Raw genomic sequence first — 20534 nt, 5'->3', positions numbered from 1 at the left:
TGCTAGGTATTTAGATTGAGGGCCAAAATAGACGTGACAGCTTCCCGCCGCTTGCCACAAAAGGGTTGGTTGAATCTATGTGAGCTTTCTAAGTGAACACATGCAAAAACTCAACTGCACTTTTGCACAGTCCTTCTCCCCATCCCTCAACCTCCTCTGAGTCTTCCCCTCCCCATCCCCCCAGTGATGTAGCTACATGTGAACAGAGGATGAAAATTCTTTCTAGGAGGCAGTTGGAATTGGGGTGGTGATGGGTCCCCAAAACACAAATGCAACACCCTATGGGCAGTAGATACCTGGGCCATGGAAGCTTTTAATGACCTGGTTTTTGGAGCGGGGGAAGGATGACTGGTGGGGCAGCTTTCTTGAGGCCTAGGAGGATGGACAGTAGGAGAGATTGGTCCCAAAAGAGCTTTACCCCCCATGTCACCCTTTGGGACATGATGTCCCACAAATCAAAGGTGGCCATGGTTCATTATACATACCTTCTGAAACCACCAGTCAAAGTTACCAAAGCGCTGGGGGAAAATCTCTGCACAGATTCCTTAACAATTAGGCTTGTTGCATCTGCCTCTGCCTTAGATACACAGCTAACAAGGTCTTCATAGTGCAGGAATCCTGAAAAGCAATTTAAGTTTGGTATAATGAGCATAGTCTAGTGGACAACATATTAAGCTTGAAAATCTAGGAGGCCTAAGTTCAAGTCCCAGATGAAGCAGGGACTAATTAGATGTTGCTCAACTCACTGTCAGTCTTTGCTTGCCATCTAAGCTAAAAATTAGCTACCTCATAGGCTTGGAATAATGATCATAATATATTATGGAAATGTACCAAGGCCAATGAATAACTTTCAGTAACAGTTCACTCACCATTGTTGTTTTCTAACCAAAAGCTGGCTAATATTCCATGAATGTAAATATGTGTGTCAAATTTCCTGCAAAGTAGTGATATCATTGCAAGAAAATTCCCCTAAGCGACAGGACTCAGTGAGATTTTGATCCTATGCTAAATGAGTGGCATTTTTCAACTAAATGCAGACTTTTTACCAGGAAAATATATATATATATATTTAAATAGAATGCAGGGAAAAGGAAATATCCAAGATTTTGTTTTATTTTAAAGGAGACTATTTATTTTCTTATGTGACAATTCTGTGTGTCCTCTGTTTCAAAATAAAAGCTCCATTGGAAGATACATAAGCTCCACAGGGTCAATCATTTTACAATATTTTAATCTGCCTATCCCAGAAGGTTTGCTCATTCAGGTGGCTCAGATCCAAATACACAAACCTGCCGTGATGTTAAGATCTGCTGTGCAGCCTTTCTACAAGTACCTGCTTCCTATATTGAATGGGTGGGTAGAGTTTTCTCTAGTGATCTTTGTCTTTGGAAAGTTTCTCAAAGAAAGACTTGTTTAGCACTGATGTTGCTATTCTTTGGGTGCCAGTGTGTTAGTTTGTTTCCAGATACAATGGATTCAATGAAGCTTGCTTTGGTATGCAAGCATGCATAGGACTGCACTGTGAAGAGTGATGCCTGGTTTTATTCAGGTTTTGTCCTTTTCCAGAGTTCTGTCTGATTATTTTTGATTGGCTACGTTATACTGTTGTTATGCAACCTGCTCCATGAGGTTTCCTCGCATCCACACAAAAAGAGGATGCAAAAATATAGGTAATGATGTCGACTGCAATAAGACTATCCTTGTTTTCAAAACAGAAAAGCGAAGTCTTGAAGAATGAGATTTTTCCAATTAAGGGGGAAATGTGGCTATCAGTACCTATTGTACTGCCAGTCAGATGGGGGCAGCGTAGGAATAAGAATCTGAAAGGAAATGGATGGGTAGCTCTGGTTAAGGAACTTGCACTTGGCACTCTCATAAGATCTGTGGTTCAGCTCATGCTCTAGGAGTCTTGCAACACTGAAAACACAAAGCAGGACTACAGAGTTTATGTAAAGGTAAAAGGTAAAGGACCCCTGGATGGTTAAGTCCAGTCAAAGGTGACTATGGGGTTGTAGTGCTCATCTCACTTTCATGCCGGCATTTGTCCACAGACAGCTTTCTGGGTCATGCGGCCAGCATGACTAAACTGCTTCTGGTGCAATGGAACACTGTGACAGAAACCAGACTGCATGGAAACACTGTTTATCTTCCTGCTCCAGTGGTACCTATTTATCTACTTGGACTGGCATGCTTTCAAACTGCTAGGTTGGCAGGAGCTGGGACAGAGCAATGGGAGCTCACCCATCTATATTGTTGTACATATAATGTAAAAAGTATATATTTTTGGATATATTATGCAAAATGAGAGGTAACCCACTGAGATGGTCAAACAGTTTTTGAGTATGAAGTTTCATTTAAAATTCTTCCTGAAAGCTGAACCGACAGATAATGTAAAATTCCAAAGGCTAGGCCTTTGGCATAAATTCATCTAGAACTCTATTTTCTAGCTCATGGTTGGCATTGAAGGATTGATGGTTTGGGTTTTGTTTTTGCTGAAGAAAAAAGTGAACATTTAAGTAAGATGGAAGGAAGAAGAGAATATTATCATCAAGACAAATAAAACAAATAAATGGCACATTCTCTCTGAGCACTGAGCTACCAAAGAAACAGAATTTGACTTATTTATAGCATAAAATCCAATTTATGTGATTCTTGTGCAGTTATTTTGTGGCTTAGAACAATATTTGTTGGCAATACTAATTTATTTCATTTTAACAAGAGAATGTTTCCTATCAAGATAATGTTTATTGAGATAAAATATGAAACATCTCATTTTCCAACCTAAAACCAATCAGGAGAGTTTTCTTTATATTACCTAGGATGATTGACCTTGTAATTTATCATGGGAAATAGAGATCTTCAAAACAAGCATGTTCTGGTAAAAAAAATATTCAGCTTTATTACATATTCTGTGAATAGCCAATAAATATGTAAGGCATATGTGGAAGAAATAGATCATATTTTTACACTCATCAGTAATAGCTATTCTGATTCATGCTGCTTTCAAAACTTAACCTAGATTCCATGGTAACAGGACATTACCTGCTCTTTGCATTCTTGTCAGTTTTATGTTCTTGTCGCATTTTACTTCTTCCAGTGTCCGGAAACCCATCCTGTACCACTTCTCAGATGTCTTCAGTCCCACTCCAAAAACAGAAGTGAAGAGCTACATAGAATGGAATGATGCTCAGTTTAATGAGCTGTGGAGCTTTGGGATAGCTGTGGACAACCTTGCTTCCATGTTTCCCTCTTTGGCATTTTAGCACAAAGGAAAGAGTCTCAACCCCATTGCCCCGACTCCATTGCAAATGATGACCACAGAGTTCATGTCTGGTAGGATTCCATGGATTATGAAGATGACAAAGTCTCTTAATGCTGTTGTACGCAGATCTTCAGATTTTCCAGCGTCAAACCTTCCTGCCACTCTTGGGACAGGATTCTCATAATACACCTCGCCAATGGAAGCCCTGCCAAGGCAATTTTTCCCCTTTCCTCTCCCATGTGCCCCTTTGACATTGGCTCGAGGGTGTTGGAAAAGCCCCCAGAACAGCACATGGGGGGAAGAGGAAAAGGGGTATTGTCCTATCTGGCAAGCTACAATGCTTGCTCAGACAGAACATTGGGAAGGGTTTGGTGTTTAGACAGTATCATCAAGATATGCAAGCGGCTTCGGCCCAGTATACCTGAAGGAGCATCTCCACCCCCATTGTTCTGCCCGGACACTGAGGTCCAGCACTGAGGGCCTTCTGGTGGTTCCCTCACTGTGAGAAGTGAAGCTACAGGGAACCAGGCAGAGGGCCTTCTCAGTAGTGGCACCTGCCCTGTGGAATGCCCTCCTATCAGATGTCAAGGAAATAAACAGCTATCTGAATTTTAGAAGACATCTGAAGGCAGCCCTGCATAGAAAAGTTTTTAATGTTTGATGAATTGTTGTATTTTAATATTTTGTTGGAAGCCACCCAGAGTGGCAGGGGAAACCCAGCCAGATGGGCGGGGTATAAATTATTATTATTATTATGACTCATAAATTAAATAAACAAAACTCGCTAAACTTATGTACGAGAACTTCAAGTCTTGCACTGAACGGAGGGGTGGAACTAGTTAGCCTCAAAAGTTTTACAAACTCTATGATTCTATCAGATATTCAAGAAACATGATATAGCTAGCTAGCCAGAAATAGGCACTACCCACTGGGAGCTTCTCCTGCACAAGTCTTCCAGAAATTAACAGGACTTATTCAAAAGCACATCCATACACTTGTCTGAGTCTTATTCCTTCCATTCACTGAAGCTTTTACAGGAGAAAAGTCCTGGTGGATTATTCCAAATAATGCGTTTGACTAATTGACAATTGCTATAGTAATATTTTTATAGGAAAAGTGAAGTGCAGCAAACATTTCCAGATATGAATCCTACATGAACAATGCACTTTTATATCTATTTTATCAATGTGGTGTTTCCTCAATGCTTCACAGTCATTCATTCGTCTTGAGACCTGTCTGTAAAGTCCCATTATAATTCTCTTCCTAGTGAGTCCAGCCTTTGAAACATGGACCATGCTAATTTTATCTTGTCTTTCTAATGAGACTATTTTTTTAAGCAATTATGATAAAGAAAAGAAGGGGATGGAAATCCTGGACAATTTAAAATACATATTACTCGACATTTAAGATATAAAGAGTGCAATTGCCTACTCTTTGTGGACAGCTTTCTGTTTATGAGGAAGAGTAATTGTATTTTGTAATCTCATTTTTCAAAAATTATTTAGATTCTTATCTATTAATTTTTAGTACTTTGTTTGCTTAGCAGTGTTTTAATGGGATCTAGAGGATTCAAAGAAGTTGTATTAGTTCTTGTGTAAAGATTGGAATGGTTTTCTTTTTTATATAAAAAATGGGCTATCAATGATAGTAAAAGGAAACAAAATTAAAAACTTTTCTTCCTCTGAAGAATATTGTCTCTTTTAAAACTGTGAGTCAAGTTAGATTCACTGATAACTGTCTTTCTGTTAGTGAGTAGTTTTACCTGCACTTACACTTCAGGACAAAGAAATTTCCTTTGAAATTAGTCTCAAAGGAGCCAACTAAACTTACTCACAAGTAAAAATTAATCCTGATGACTTGTGCTTCTGCTTTCTGCACCTTCAGTAAGATGGGATGGAGAAACTTGCACATCTCCCCAAAACATGATGTTCAGATGAATATGAATTTTGTACATCTTATCACAAATTTGTAAGTTTCCCTTGTGCCATCCTTGGGGCCAGTCAGCTTTTAGCTCCCGGAAGCGGGCCAGAGTGAAGACTTCTCCACTCAGGTCCACCACCCAGGCTGCACCCCCACCCTCAGCTTGCCCCTGATTGGGCAAATTCAAACTTCAGGATGGCAGCCAGCCGGGGAGGTGTTCCAATGGCAGGCCACCATGGTGAAGTCAATTTGACCATCAGGTGTATGAGGGGCTGCCGTGCTGGGCTGCAACCACCACCTACCTTCCAGACCAGGTAAGAGGCCATTACCAGAAGAACAAAAATCTGAAGTCAATTGTGAACAAACCCCTGTACAAATTCATTTACAAGAACAAGCAGGCTGAAATACCATTCAGCACCCACTTGTGGCACAGATGCCTAGGACAGAGAATTCCAGGGGCCATAGAGGAGTTCATAAAACAAAATTCAGAAAATGAGACAAGGATGTTGTCATGCCACAGGAGTGTAGGGCATGTGCTGTATAAAATGAAAGCACCCTACTTCCCAAAAGCATCCAAAGCAAGATTACTCATTCTTTGGAAAGTATCTACAGTGACATTTGTGAACCCAAGAGGACTCACATGCCAAGTGGGAGCAAATACCTGGTGACCTTCATGGAAGACTATTCCAGGCACACTGTCACGTCTCTCGTGAAGCAGAAAAACAAGATGCTTGAAAAATTATTAGAGCTTATGGCAGCACCCAGAAACAAGTTTCAATGGAAGCTGCAAATACTCTGCACAGACAATAGGAGGAATACAAAGGAAAGGAAGTGAAAGCCTATCAAGAGGAACAGGGTACGAAAAACTAGAGAACCATGCCATGGCCATCTGGTGGATTTGGAATTGCAAGGGATGATACTTTTTCCTTCCTGTCAGGCAGCAAAGTGTATTGGACTGGCCCTGCAAAACTAGCATGGCAATGGGTGCCTGGTGTTCAACTGGAACAGCCAAAGATTTTGCCAAGAGATGGGAAACGTTGAAATTTCATCCTGCAAAGTAATCTCAAATCTGCCCAACAATGAGGCCAGGAACCAGAAAGAGGCAACAGCAGAAGAGAACCAAAACCTTCACAATGATAAGACATAGATGCTCACCCTGTTGCTACCTGGACGGAAAACTATTGGATGTAAATGGACATTTAAAATAATATGAAGCAGAAGAGGTGTTCTGTTTATAGATTTATGGCCAAAGAATATGATGAAACATTCATCCAAGTTGTAAAGCACATCACTATAAAAGCACTCCTAAGTGTGGCAGCCAGAAGGGGGATGCAAATCAAGGACCTAGGCATAAATATTGCCTTCTTGCCTGGTGTCATAAAGGAAGACACTTGCATGGACCAGCCACCCCATTTAAAGGAATTAAAGGACAAGAACCTCATGTGTAAACCTCAAAAGAGTGTCTATGGAATTAAACTGGCTGCTGGAGCATGGAATAAGAAAATAAATGAAGTACTTACCAAGGAATGATTCATACAAGGTAAAACCAATCCAAACTTGCACTCCAGAAAACAAGAGAATAAATGGGCATATGTGGGCTGCTTTTTCATTGTTGATATAATGATTTGCTTTTAACAAAAGCGAGACAAGCGATAGGATAATATGCAAATCAAATCAACATTTTGAAATGAAAGACCTGGGAAACATCACAAATCACTCTAGCATCCAGATGGAAGGAAAGGAGGACAGGAGCTTTAATTGGAAACAAAAATATCGCAATGATACTGGGACATTTCAGCTTGAAAAAGATACAAAGGTCCACTCCAGATTGTAACTATTTTGTGGGAGGAATTCAATCATATTGTGGGAGGAATTCAATCATTGTTTCCTGCTTGGCAGGGGGTTGGACTCGATGGCCCTTGTGGTCTCTTCCAACTCTATGATTCTATGATTCTATTCTATGATATACCAGCAAATTTAGGTTTGCACAATTAAAGTAGATTCAAGTACTGTGGCACCTTGCACTACAATGTACAAGTAAGAAAGCAACGAAAATGCTTTTTTTCCCCGCAAGGAAACTGATGGGGAAATGTGCTAGAAAGTGTGGGACAACAACAATGGATTGATGGAAAGTCATATAATTTCCACACAAACAAATCAGAACCATTGCTCAATGAACAGCAGACATCACAGAACCTCCATGCAAGCTTTGTGCAGAACAAATCAGGATGAATGCTCAAGTGAGGTGCTGAAACAAAGTGAAAAGCACCATAGAAGCAGGCAGAAGTAGGCACCACTTCAAGCTCCACACAACAACCTCTCCTGTCATCCTTTCAGTAACAGGCAGCAACATGCAGCATTGATTAGCAACACAACCCTGCCCAGCCCAGTCCACTGTTCACTGTCCACTACTGATGCTGGCACATCTATAGGGATAGAGCTGGAGCTGCAGTAATTTTGTACAGGAAAAGTCATAGCACAAAGTGACTGGAATGCAGTGAAAACAGGGATATGGTAGCCGGGGGGGGGGGGAATCCACACTAAATTGCAACTGCCTGCAACTCTAGATTAAAAGAGAATTGGGCATGTGGAGGCTGACTAGGCTGGGGTGCTACCACTCTCAAGTCCATCAACATGGGGAAGGAACTATTAGCTGGACCGGTTGAAAGGACGCAACAGATACACCTCCCTCAATGGAAGAATAATATGTGGCAGGTGCAAAAGCACATCAAGAAGCCATTTAGATTAAATTTAAGATGGGATAGACCTGAACCAATATCAGTGTTCAAGCACAATCAAGAGTCCAAAAAGGTTTAGCAGGCATCAAGAAGAAATTGTTGACATTCAGTATTGTCCATTTGAAGAAAAGATTGCAGATGTGCTCTGGAATTTACAGAAGAATGGTACACATACCATTGAAAAGCGATGCAGAAGAAGTTACAACATACAAAGAGATTCAGATCATTGGTCTTCAGTCCATGGGTTGGGACCTATTATTAAGTGATATCTTGATCTAAAGTGAGTCTCGGTTGCAGTACTACCATCACATAGGTAGATGATTAAAAAATTAAGAAATGGGTCCCCAAAGGCATGTTTGGGTTAAAGGTGAGTTCCTGGTCAGAAAAGGTAAACCAAGGAAGAAGAGTTTAAAAAAAAGGTAAACCAAAAACTAAAACTAAAACTACTGATCAATGTATACTGTCTATGAACATATTTTGTTCCTTCCCAACAGTAGGTGGGGCTGTAACGTGTCTTGTGAGTTGGCTAGTGCTTGTTTGTTTCTCTTTTTTCTCTGATCCAAGCATCTTCCTTTCTATCTTTTTGCTCCTTTTGTTCTTCTGATGTCAAGCTATGCAGTGCTACTTGCAGTTTCTAGTTGTAGTAAACTATTTGCAGAATGAAATTCTGCTATGTGTGTGTCATTTTTTTTCACAGCTGTATTACCACCCCACAAACTGTTCACAATCTACATTTTCTACATGTGGAAAATATATGTGTTGTAATTGTTCTGAAGTTTTTTTATATAAAAAAAACCCTTGAAATTATACTCAGTTTCTTCTTAATATCCATTTCCTCCAAATCCAACTAACCTCTGTGTGTGAGAAGGAGAGAAAATGTTGACATATATATAATTTGGACAATCATAAAATTCTTCTTTGATGCCAGTATTCATGTGTAAATGTCAAAATTCACCAGACTTTGAGCATTCATTGTAACATATTTTATATATTAACTTTGTATGTCAGTCACCTCGGAATAACTTTGGCATTGAAATACTGTACTGGAAATATATATTTTTTTACAAAATCTAAATTAACATTTAATATTTGTTTTCTTATAGTTTCCATCTAGTAATTCTTACAGGATTGAGAACTTTAATAGACATGTGATGCTCCTTTGCCTGTAAAAGCTATTTCATTTGTTTCAACAGAGAGAACATGTACACTTAAGCAGTCATTTTCTCATTTGATCCATTGACTGAAATAATAAGATTTCCCTTCATGTCTGAAACCAAGCGATTGTGCACATTGAATGGAAAGGAAGGCAACACATTAGGGGGGCAAGCTAGAAGATCAATTCTATGTGCAAAAAAAGAAAAGAGCAAAATAGACTTACTTTTATTGATCTATAGTTTTCACTGTTTAACACAGCATTTACTCGAGGACTCTCCCCATCTTCTATTATATCCTGTATATATGAGATGCATACAGATCTTTATTGTAGAAAGGTTTTTTTATAGGGTTTGTTTATAGGAGAATAAAGTCTGATGAGGTCATGTTTACAAACTTACCACCCTCAACTTCTAAAAGCTTGGCAGTTTTGTTTTAAGATGAAGGCTGCCATAGATGCCAACTTCCTGGGCCATGGGTGCCCAAGCACCCACAAAATTCCCCATGAAGGGGCCAGGCACCCACAAATTTCAGTGCCAGGGCCATGCATGCTGCACAGTCGCAGGCCCAAGTTGGCACCCCTGAAGGCTGCAGTCTAAGCCGTGGAGTCAGGAGAGCTGAAAATAATGCCAATATATTCTACGGCTGGCAAACAATGTCCCCCCCTTTGGTTCCAGATAGGACATATACCGTATTTTTCGCTCTATAACACGCACCAGACCATAACACGCACATAGTTTTTAGAGGAGGAAAACAAGAAAAAAATATTCTAAACGAAATAGTGGATATATGATTTTTGTGGTTCATGCTGTGGCCACAGACATGTGATCTGACAGTGAGTTTGGAGTAGCCCAATGCAAAAATCCTGAGGATCCATGTGGATCCATGCTTTGTAACCACGGAGGAGGGAAGGAAGGGGAACCATGGATCCTCTGCTCACGACTGCAGCAGATCCCCCCCGCCACCCACAGGCATTCGCTCCATAACACGCACAGACATTTCCCCTTACTTTCTAGGAGGAAAAAAGTGAGTGTTATGGTGCAAAAAATACGGTATATATCCTATATATATTTTGCTCTATGGGGCTTAGCTTGGTCAGAATCAAGTTAACGCTAAATGCGTTGCCCAGCATTTGTAGCCTTCATTTAATTGGGTTTATTATTCATCCCACAATATATGTTCTTTAATTGTTTTCTACCTTCATTCAACAATTCTGCTATTGTCAAAACACTAAAAGACAATGTATGTATCTCTGTGTTTTTTAAAGACATTATAACTTACCTCTATGATCGCTTTGACTTGTTCTCCCATCCAAGGCAACCCTTCAACATCACTTACTCTAACGACAGCAAAAGGAAGAAATTTCAACACAGAAGCAGCTCTCCTAAATGCAAGGTAATGCCCTTCATCTTCTCTGAACTCATAGTTTTCAGCCAGTACTTCAAACGCATCCTTGGTGGGACAAGGAATGAGGACAGAAGCAGAGAATGAGTTGTTAAAAAACTGACACTCATACATTCCATACACAGAAAGTTTAAAACTTGCAAGCTGATGCACAGACTTCCTTAGACCGCAGTGAATGTAACGTAGCTAGTAACTGTCTGTGACATTTTGCTCTTAGGTACACTTAATAAAAGGGCCTTTCCATGAACTGCTTTGTGGCTTTTTGACCTAAAGAGGAATAGGTGACATATCACCACTAATTTGACCAAAACACCAGAGGCAGGAAAGGTGAAATACTGCAGCTTCTGTAATACTGAGCAATCTGCCCAAATCCTCTTTGTCAAGTATGTCATGGTGTGACATCTTTGTTTCTTCAAAACAATCGAGGGGGGAAATGGTGGGTGAGGGGGAAGAGTCAGTAGGTGCAAAAATTGATCTGGGGCTCCTATATATTGAGCATTGGTCCTGATCTGCTTTCACAGTTCCTGTCTTTATTGAGAATGCATTCTGGTTTGTTTTACAAGAAGGTTATATGGCAAGGAGCATTCGTTTCCACATCATTTCCCTAACCACACAAAGACCATTTCTTTTTTTAAAGTGGGCTTGTTCTGCTAGGGCAAAAGAGTGCTTTAATCCACTAACTGCACAAACCTCCCACAAAATGGTAATAGTCTGGGGGTGCCCAGGGAAGTGCTCAATGAAGGGGATGAGGAATATAAACAAGCACAGCCTTGGTATTTTTTTTCTTTTCTTTGATAGGGTTCCAACTTCAGGCTAGCAGTTTAAATGGAAACACGTCTTTGCAAGATGATGGGCCCTTTCTAACGAAGTTATAGGCTGCATTTCAGCTAGCTGAAGACCTTTCATTAAAGCTCAATGTGTTTTATGAGTCAAACCTATGTGAGCACTGTTGTGTTCAGTGGAAACTACTCCCAAGGAAACTATACACAGAATGACGTTGTTCTGAGCCTAATACATTGGTTGTTATCATGTAGTATTGCTGTTTGGGAAGGGAGTGAATAAATAATGGCTTGACACAGCTGTTTCCATTTTTGGACTCCGTGGTTATGGGGTTATGGGGGCTTTCATTATTAGCTCCTTCACCTTCACTTCAAAATTTACCACTACATGACCGTGGTTTTGTATTAACTGGTCCTCCAATGGGCCTAAGAGTGTTGTCACATCTTAGCTAATAACATCTGACAAGCCTAATGGTATCTTGATTGTTGGACCTGTTTTTTACAATTAAAGCAAGAAAACTCAACCAAAGATCTGTCTTCTACACAGACCTTTAACAGCCATTGTTCTCAGTGGACAATATAATGTGCTGTCTCAGTTCAGTAAACGGGTTATCTTGGCAAATATGAGTTTGGAGAAATGCATTTGCCAAGATAACATCTTGTTGCTGCCTCAAACTAATTTGGGAGTCCAGTTTGGGTCACTGAAATGCAAGGAAAGTTCGCAAATGTCAAATGCTTTCCTGTTAAAGTGTACTGGACTAAGACGGTGCATTATGTCTGTTGACAACAATGTATGTTATGTTCACTCATTGTCGAGTTATGTTTTCATGGGGGGGGAATAACCTAGATAATGTCAGGCTTGTCAGATATTAGGCAAGACATGACAAGAATCTTAGGTCTGATGAGAAAACAAAAGCAGAAAACAAAAATGTCTAGGACACACTGTAACACCTGGCAAAGTTAGATAATATACTGAAATGTTCAAGTGGCAGATCAATGTGTGTGTTTCTTAATTAAAAAAAAAAAACCTTGGCTTTCAAAACTTTTTAAGTATACTAGTTTCTCTTAAGATGATCAGTGTTTGAAACAAAGTACTGAAGTGTCACAAAGTTCACTGAATTTCTGAACTACACCAGAAAGAAGTTCTCATAATTGCCAGGTAAGATGAATGTAAATTAAGTTCATTCTGGGGCAGTCTCTTATGTTCTTCTGTCAGAGGATGATGGGAATTGTAGTTCATCAACATCTAGAAGGCCATTGGTTAGCCACCTCTATTTTAACTCTTTGCCCCATCACAGTCCCAACTAGGACCCCTCACCCTATAGGAGGGAAACTCACCAGCCCCAAGTGCACCGGCTATTCATAAAATAAAGAATGAACTGTAGAAAAGCAGACAACATAACAAATGTCTTGTCTAGTTTGGCTCTCGTGCACTATTCATCCAAACCATGTTGTTTACCTTGAATGGTAAAATATGACTTCTGCAAATTGCAGTATAAGAACTAGATTACAGAACACTTTGAAAATAAAATGAAAACTCTTATTTAAGCTTGTTTCTGTCTCTTTCACATACTTAGAAATAATCGGCTTTCCCCTACGCGTTAGACACCTGTTTTCCCTTCCATCATAGAAAAACATGGCAGATGTTTCACTCAGAGAGCATATTATGTTTTGGGAAGTCTCATTTGCCTCCCTCTGCTTTTTTGCACTTGCAGTCAAGGTAGAAGAAAGTTGATCTAGCAACAATTTGACCCAAATACCTCTGTTTGTAACTAAACTGCCTGTGTGGGTGTGTATTGAACCTCAAACATTTGTAGGGTCCTTCCTTGAGGAATGCATTATTACAATGCCTTTAAAAAAAAATCTGATTCACATATTACCCTCTTAATGAGGAAACACATGCAATAAAGACCTGCCCTGTCTGTACTAACCACTGGAAGAAAGAAGCAGATGCAGTCCTCCAGATGCCAACGCAAGTAGAAATGGCTGGGAAATGCATCCAAGCACACTCATGCTTGCTTCACCTTGCCAGATGCTCTTGGCAAATCATGAGTTCACCAGCTGCTGTTGCTGCTACTGACTCACCTTCCACGAGCTCTATTATCTTCCTATTTGCTCTTGCAGCGATTGCTTCCTCCTGAGCAAATGAGGATATTACCGTCACCCCTTCCAATATAACTTCATGTAGAGCACAGAGAGGAGAAAGTATTGCTGACAATTTTATTCTCCCTTTGGATTATGATTACCAACCGGTGGGGGGGGGGGATAGCCTGTCCGTTAAAATGAAATGGGCCTCTTGTCAGATTTGTGTGTGTGTAGAAGCCATAATTTCGCTCTAGTTGCCAGACGTTTTTGTGGAGAGGTCTCTCTTCTTCTTCTTCTTCTTCTTCTTCTTCTTCTTCTTCTTCTTCTTCTTCTTCTTCTTCCTCTTCTATATTTTTTAACATTACAAACATCCATTGAAACAAAACATTCAGAAACCAAAGCACAGCTTCCTGCAGCCAATCCGAAGCCCAGTCGGACTTTCGGCTTCCAAAAATAGTTCACAAACTGGAACAGTCACTTCCAGGATTGCGGAGTTTGGGAGCCAAAACATTCGAGAACTAAGCTGTTCGAAAACCAAGGTATGACTGTATCATGGAGAGGAGTTATCCAGAGGCAGAACTTTTTCAAATACTGCCAGTGCATGATGGGTGTAGCAAAGGACATCAAGAAATAATGAAAGCTGCCTTAAAGAACAAAAGCAATCTAAGTGGGAAAAAGAAAGAGAGGGAAAGCAATGGCCCAGTCACGTTGCACTTGCTTAAGCTATCAAGATAAATGATAGAAAGCATAATGCCATTGCTATTTTAGGTAGGCTACGCCTTGCTTTCTGCTAGTGGGTGGACAGGTCTTGAGGGGAAAATGTGTTACTGCCTTAAACTGAGAAGAAAACTAAAATGCCACGACTACTCAAACATTCTTGACAGTCAGCTAAAAGATGTCATCAAAGCCTTCATTTCAGTGATGTTTTCATTACTCTGTGTTTTCTCCAACTACCCAAGAGCTCATTAAGACATTTTAAATAAACAATCAGACTAACGTTTGAATATGTATTCCCCCCCTAAACAAACCACTGCCAGCAAACGCTGAAAGAAATTGTAGGACTGCCTTTTCCCTGTAAGACACATTTTGGCATGTTTTGATTTATTTGCTCAGGATTAGAATAAAATAAAAATCTGCTTCACCACCTCTATCTCTTCTCACTGCCATGTAATCAGAATCAAGGGAGAAGGGAAGCACTGCTAACTGTTTGGATTTAACAAATATTTAATTGGCTTGTATCCTAGTAGGATACCACATCAGTATATGATACCGATAATTTTTACTGTCTGTTAGCCTGCCAGAAACATCCTAATAAAAAGGATATCTTCCACACTGTGTATTAAAAAGCAACATAGCCAAACATCTTAATAAAAAGGATATCTTCCATACTGTGTATTAAAAGCAACATTTACATTAATCTAGTACAGAGGAGAACCCTGGATTCCTGCAGGGCTGTAATATTTCTGGTCCATGCATCACCTCCAAGAGATTTTAATTAGTTGCAAAGTTGATCCAGTTTTCACCTCTTATAAAAGCATGTCTCCAACTCTAGAAGTTGGCAATAAAAAGATTACAGTTTCTGTTTTTGGTGTTAACTATACAACTAAACAAAACTGCATGGATGTCGTTTGCATATTTTTAACTGCAGAGGAGAAAATGGCCACAAAGTCAGCACCAACCATACCTCAGAGGGGGAAAGCTTTCCATAAACGAATCAGAAACAAATACAAACTGAATTCCAAAACTGCATAGAAGTTTGCAGAAATAGATCTCAAGACTTTGTCAATCATTTCTTTCATAGGCTACTTTCCCGGTGGATTGGGTCCCTCGCACAGGACCTTCCACATTCAGAGCAAGCAGCTTCTACATACACAGAGACCATCTATTGCTTTATTGTTTCAACACATCAGTTTGTGAATTTCTCTTCCCTAAACACTTTCTACACTACAAATAAAATGTTATTTAGAAGATATTGTCACCAAGTTGTCAGATTTAAACTGCATTAAAAATAATTTACTTGTTTACCAAAGTCAGTGACACAAAAGACTCTTTTAGGGATGGGGGCAAAATAATGAAATGCTACGGTAATAGGAAAAAAGAACAATCTCCCATCACCCACATACCGGATATAGTAAGGCAATTGGTATTCAGTCTATAGTCAAACATCCACTTTCTTATTCTCATGAGTAATGGCCCAAAGCCAGTACAATTCAAAAACTGTTTGTAATGAACCTCAGGATTGCTCCGCCCTTTGTGCCAGCCTTAACTACTTTCTGTTCTCAGAATTAAATTGTATTTGTCTATAAGAAAAATGTCCTTCTGCATTTTATTGCAGTTCAGTATTAATATTCTAAGCTAACCAACCTTCTTGGAGGGTTGGGGAGAGAATAACAATGTTTGTTTTGGCTCATAAAAATCACACTGCAGGCTTGAGCTGTGCCTTATGGAAAGAGACAGGAATGCAACAAGGTCTTGGTATGTGAAGAATCCTTTGCTCAGAGAGGGTAGCCGGTGACCATGTTACTGATTTATTACAGAAGCAGAGAAAGAAATTAAAGACTCTCCAGATGAAAACTACCATGTGATTTTACACTCTCGGACATTTATTAATCCTTCATCACGCAAGAAGACACACGGGGCTGCTGTGGAACTGCTTACAGGTTACAAGTGACATTTTCATTTTTGAAACTTAAGTAATAGGTAAGGCACAATTAGAAACCTGAAAATGCTACATAAAAGTGGGGTGTGGGTCTGCTCAAAACCCACCCAACTTGCACACATGTGTGAGACATGCACATCTGTCTACAACAGGTCTGGGCAACCACTGGCCCTCCAGACGTTGCTGGACCACAACTCCCATCGCATACTCTCCAAGTGCCCCTATTTTCCAGGTACAGTCCCAGAATTATGAAAGCCATCCCAGCTTCTGATCTGATCCCAGAATGTACATTTCCACACACACCCCAGCAGTGCTACCGCCACTGAGCTCAGGGAGGAGGAGGAGCTGGCACTTGTCCTGAGAGGCAGTGGCTGAGAGCGATCATCTGACCTCCTCCCTTGGGCAGCTTGTAGCAGTTTCTGGAAAGCAGGCAAGGAGGAAGAGAAACTGCCACTGCGGAGGCCCAGCCCATGCATAGCCATGGCAGGCTAAGGCAGGGTGGAATGGGGAGGAGAGATACAGTTTGACTTGGGGAGCTGTCTATTGTTTCTAAGATGCTGGTCCTGTGCTGGACAGCACATGACATTGCCTAGATATTTGGGTTGTATCTTTGATGCTTATGTTCTGTTTTCAAAGAGCACCGAATAATATTTTTATGGGTCTGGACCATGATTTCTTCCCATAGGAGTCAGTTCTTACGCTTCCAGTCACTTCAAACTATGCAATATTAATATCTGCTTTCTTTCTCAGTCCTTCCCCACTGCTCAGTTTCTCCTTGGGCCATCGAAAATGGCCTGTAGCCACATCTGCAGCTCTGGCCTCCTTTATTCCATCTGGCTGTCAGGTTGGCTGATGAGGTCCCTTGGCCTACATTCTTTATTATCCAAAGCATTAGAGCTTGTGGCCACTCTGCCCTGGTCCACACCACAGTCTGGAAATGTTGCAGCCCTGGGCATCACCTGACAATTATGATTTAGGATGTAACGTAGCACAAGCTTTATCCCTAGAAGTAGACGCTGAAAACCACGACTTGTAAGAAAAGAAGATTTCTTCAGCCTCATTACATGAGAGTGGCTGCGGTGTTAGCAAAACACCTGTTTTCTTGCTTGACTTGAGAGTATGGAAAATGGCACATTTAATTGCCTTTACAAAGCAACCGCTATTCTACAAGAGAGCTCAAAAATGGGGTTTGAGAGTCCCACGGGTCACTTCTAAGTGAAAAATCCCTGTCTTTATCAAAGACCACACAGCCCAACACAGACTGCGGTGCTAACATTAAAAGCTAAAAATAGCAACAGCAAGAAAAAAGCTATTGCCAAGTTACAAAGGGAAAGAAAAGGCAATATATTTATATCTTAAAATAAAGTGGTTATAACAAGATGCTATCACCAGCACATAATTCAAGACAGTTTGGACCTAATTTGCAGGCTATGTGGCATTCAGCCAGAGACAATGCGTCATTTAATGGTTGGTTGCCCACAGCTTGTATAAGTAAATTATACTGCTGCCTCATCGCAGCTCTGTATTTGCACAGAAAATAATCTTTCAGGACATCTTTTTTCTGAATGTATGAATTACAGTCAAAGCACAGGCCCCAGATAAAAACGCTGTGGGACAGAAGTTTAAATATAAAACTATTGCTATGAAAATCCTCCCAGTAAATGCTGCTCTTGCATTGTTCTTCACCACAAGATGTTAAGTGGTCCCACTGCAATTTACTAGTCATTTCAAGGTATATCTACTGTGCAAACCTATTTCAGTTTTGCACCTATTTAACTTGTTCAGGTCTCTCCTGCCCTGCAAAAAAAAAATCATGGAAATCATAGCATGCAAAGGTGGTAAGAATTATCTGTTGAGATCCCTAGACTCCATCATAGAACTACAGCTCCCAGAGTTTCATGGGAGTGCAAAATCAATTTATAATGTTAATGTAGATGCTATTACATGTGTAGAATTAACATGCAGGCAGGGGGGGGGGTCACAACAAGTGGGCATTGTGCTAATTCTTATTTTGCCCTCTAGTTGATCTGTTGATCTGTCAACAGCTGACCAAGCCTTAGCATCTGTTATCCTGCATTGACTGGTTGTTCTGATGTAGAATATCTAATCTCCTGAGAAGGAAAAAGGCCCGTTTCTGGCCTTGCTCTGTGCCATGGCACACTAAGCCAGAACTGAGGAACTGCTAGCTCACAGGCCAGAGATGGTCCTCCAGACCTCCTCATTTGGCTCACAATGCCGTTTTCAGGAAGCCATGCCCACCTAAGGGCTTCAAAGGAACAACTGGGAGCTGAAATCTCCTGGTTAGTCCTTTGATTGAGAAAGGTATGTTCCCACCCACCCAGGTGGGAGTACCCCTTCAATCCCCCACCCCACACATTTCCTCCATTTGGAGGAGAAACCTGGGGGGCACATCTGAAAGCCTTTTATAAACATAGCTGCTGAAGGATGTTCACAAAGCCCCTGTAGTTCACAGGTAAAAACCATCTGACATCGCAATGATGGCTGTAGCACTAGCAGATGATGCAAATGACTATCTGTCCGCCTAAGAAACTTTAACCACAAGTGAATATATTTGCAAAGTGATGGGCTTATATCTACCACGAAAGAGACCTCTCCCCCCTTCACAGCTTTTCAGAATAGTGGAAGCTCAGGAGATCCCAAAGCAATAAAATATGCTTCAGAATGCAGTTTTATTGCTTGCAATGAACTGCTTTCAAATGAAGAGAACATAATAAGTAAAAATAATAGTAAAAAGTATCACACAAACTTTTTTTAAATAAAAAAACTACACATCTGATTTATTTAGGTGCTACAAAATGACCCACTGGGGTGTAGTCATCAATTGTTTAAAACTGCCACTGTTCAGCCTTTCAGAGTTTAATTTTACTGACCTTTAGAGTGATGGATTTGAGAGCCAGCTGGACTATATTTTGAAATAAGAAGAAAGACATCAAAATTATATGCATGTACAGCTGCAATGGACTGACTGGGCACACCCTCCCCTCAGAGGCATCATCTTGTTTTGCAATGTTGTTGTTCATTATGGGTCACTTCCACTACCATGTCCTGGCATGGACACTGCTGCTTGTGTAGCCAAAGCAGCAACATCTACACACAAGAGGGAGATATCAGCATGCTTGGAAGAACCCCAAAGTACCAAAAAAAGGGGGGAGAACCCAAAAGGGGGAGGCAAAAGATGGATGAGGATTGAGCATTCTCAGTAGCCGCTGGATGCCGACTAACCATACAACCTATTATTGATGGAGTAAATATATAATTTTATTTGACATTAACATTTAAAAGACAAGGGATAGGCCTATTCTCAATGGAGGAATTTACTGAGCTCAAATAGCCAATAATGCCTCTTCACTGTAGAGGACAACAAACAAGGCAGGAAAAGGAAAGCATAGAACATGAGGCCTACGCAACGTGCGAGTCACCAAGACAAATTATTATTACATTTATACACTACATTTTCTCCAAGGAGTTCAATACTGTTACGTTGTTCTCTCCTTGGGAACAGCTGCTTTGAGCATATTATGTCAGCCCTTCAGTGGTTGGAACAGCTCCCAGCCTGTTTCTGGGCCCAGTTCCAAGTGTTGGTCTTGTCCTTTAATTCATGTCCTGCCTTGGTGCCAGGGTGCTTGAAGTATGACCCGCCTCCACATTTGCCCACTTGGACATTTAGGTCCCCATCAGAAGCCCTTGCTTGGACATGAAGCTTGCTATGCAGCAGCATTTTAAAGCAGTCTGACTTAATTTACTGGTCCTGAACTTACATGCAGATCAGCAGGGACTCAGGCGGCACAAGAGGAGCTTGGGCAGAACAGCAGGGGGGGGCGCCACCTCCCCAATCTGACACTTGAGTCAAGAGCAGGGTTGCCACCTTTGGTTGGGCAAAATACAGGACAGGTCAGGGGGGGAATTGGGGAGCTAAAAATTACTTTACCTGGTGCAGAAATGACTTCAAAGCAAGCCCTTACTCTCTCTAGCTCTCCAACTCTGAGTCTCTGTCTTCAACCTCTGCCCACACAAAAACTCTTTCCACCTGCTCTCCACCAAAGCCATGCATACCCCCTTTCTTGTTCTGACCCACTCTCTGCCCACACAGTTTGGAGGAGGAGGATAAGCTTGAAGACATGAAAAAAGGCATCCAAACAGGACACAAGACACTTTTCTCTTTAAAAATGGACAATCACATTTTTCTAGGAGCAGGTGGCAAGCCTAGTCAAGAAGCTCAGCATGGTTAGTGGCGGGTTATGTCTTTCCCAAGAAGGTTGTAATTCCTCACCTCCACAGACTTTCTACTCACGTTTATTCTCATTACCACTTAACTAACTCCTGAGCAGACTTTTGGAAATTCATTGGAGATACCTATACAAATTCATTGGAGATACCAAGGTGTGCTTTCCCATAGCAGTGGGGAACTCAATTTACAAATGGAACACACTCAACAGGAAGCGAAACATGTTCTGCTTCCAAGGCAAAGTTCACAAACCAAACCACCTACTTCCGGGTTTGCAGCGTTCTTAATC

The 20534-nt window shown here is 40.8% G+C and overlaps 1 protein-coding gene across 1 annotated transcript in view; it reads right to left on the bottom strand.

Annotated features, from left to right (window-relative positions):
- DNTT (DNA nucleotidylexotransferase) overlaps window positions 1-20534 on the bottom strand; it is a gene marked incomplete at its 5' end in the record, with an annotated part of 92703 nt that overhangs the window by 56709 nt on the left and 15460 nt on the right. Inside the window, 4 exons of the mRNA XM_083505333.1 lie at window positions 486-618; window positions 3043-3166; window positions 9299-9370; window positions 10354-10524. Coding sequence (XP_083361459.1) covers window positions 486-618; window positions 3043-3166; window positions 9299-9370; window positions 10354-10524 — 500 coding nt within the window. The remainder of the gene's footprint in view (window positions 1-485; window positions 619-3042; window positions 3167-9298; window positions 9371-10353; window positions 10525-20534) is intronic.

This window comes from Podarcis liolepis, assembly GCF_965112155.1.
Source record: "Podarcis liolepis genome assembly, chromosome: 5".
Classification (NCBI taxonomy): Eukaryota; Metazoa; Chordata; class Lepidosauria; order Squamata; family Lacertidae; genus Podarcis; species Podarcis liolepis.
This window is presented reverse-complemented; position numbering and strand designations above follow the sequence as displayed.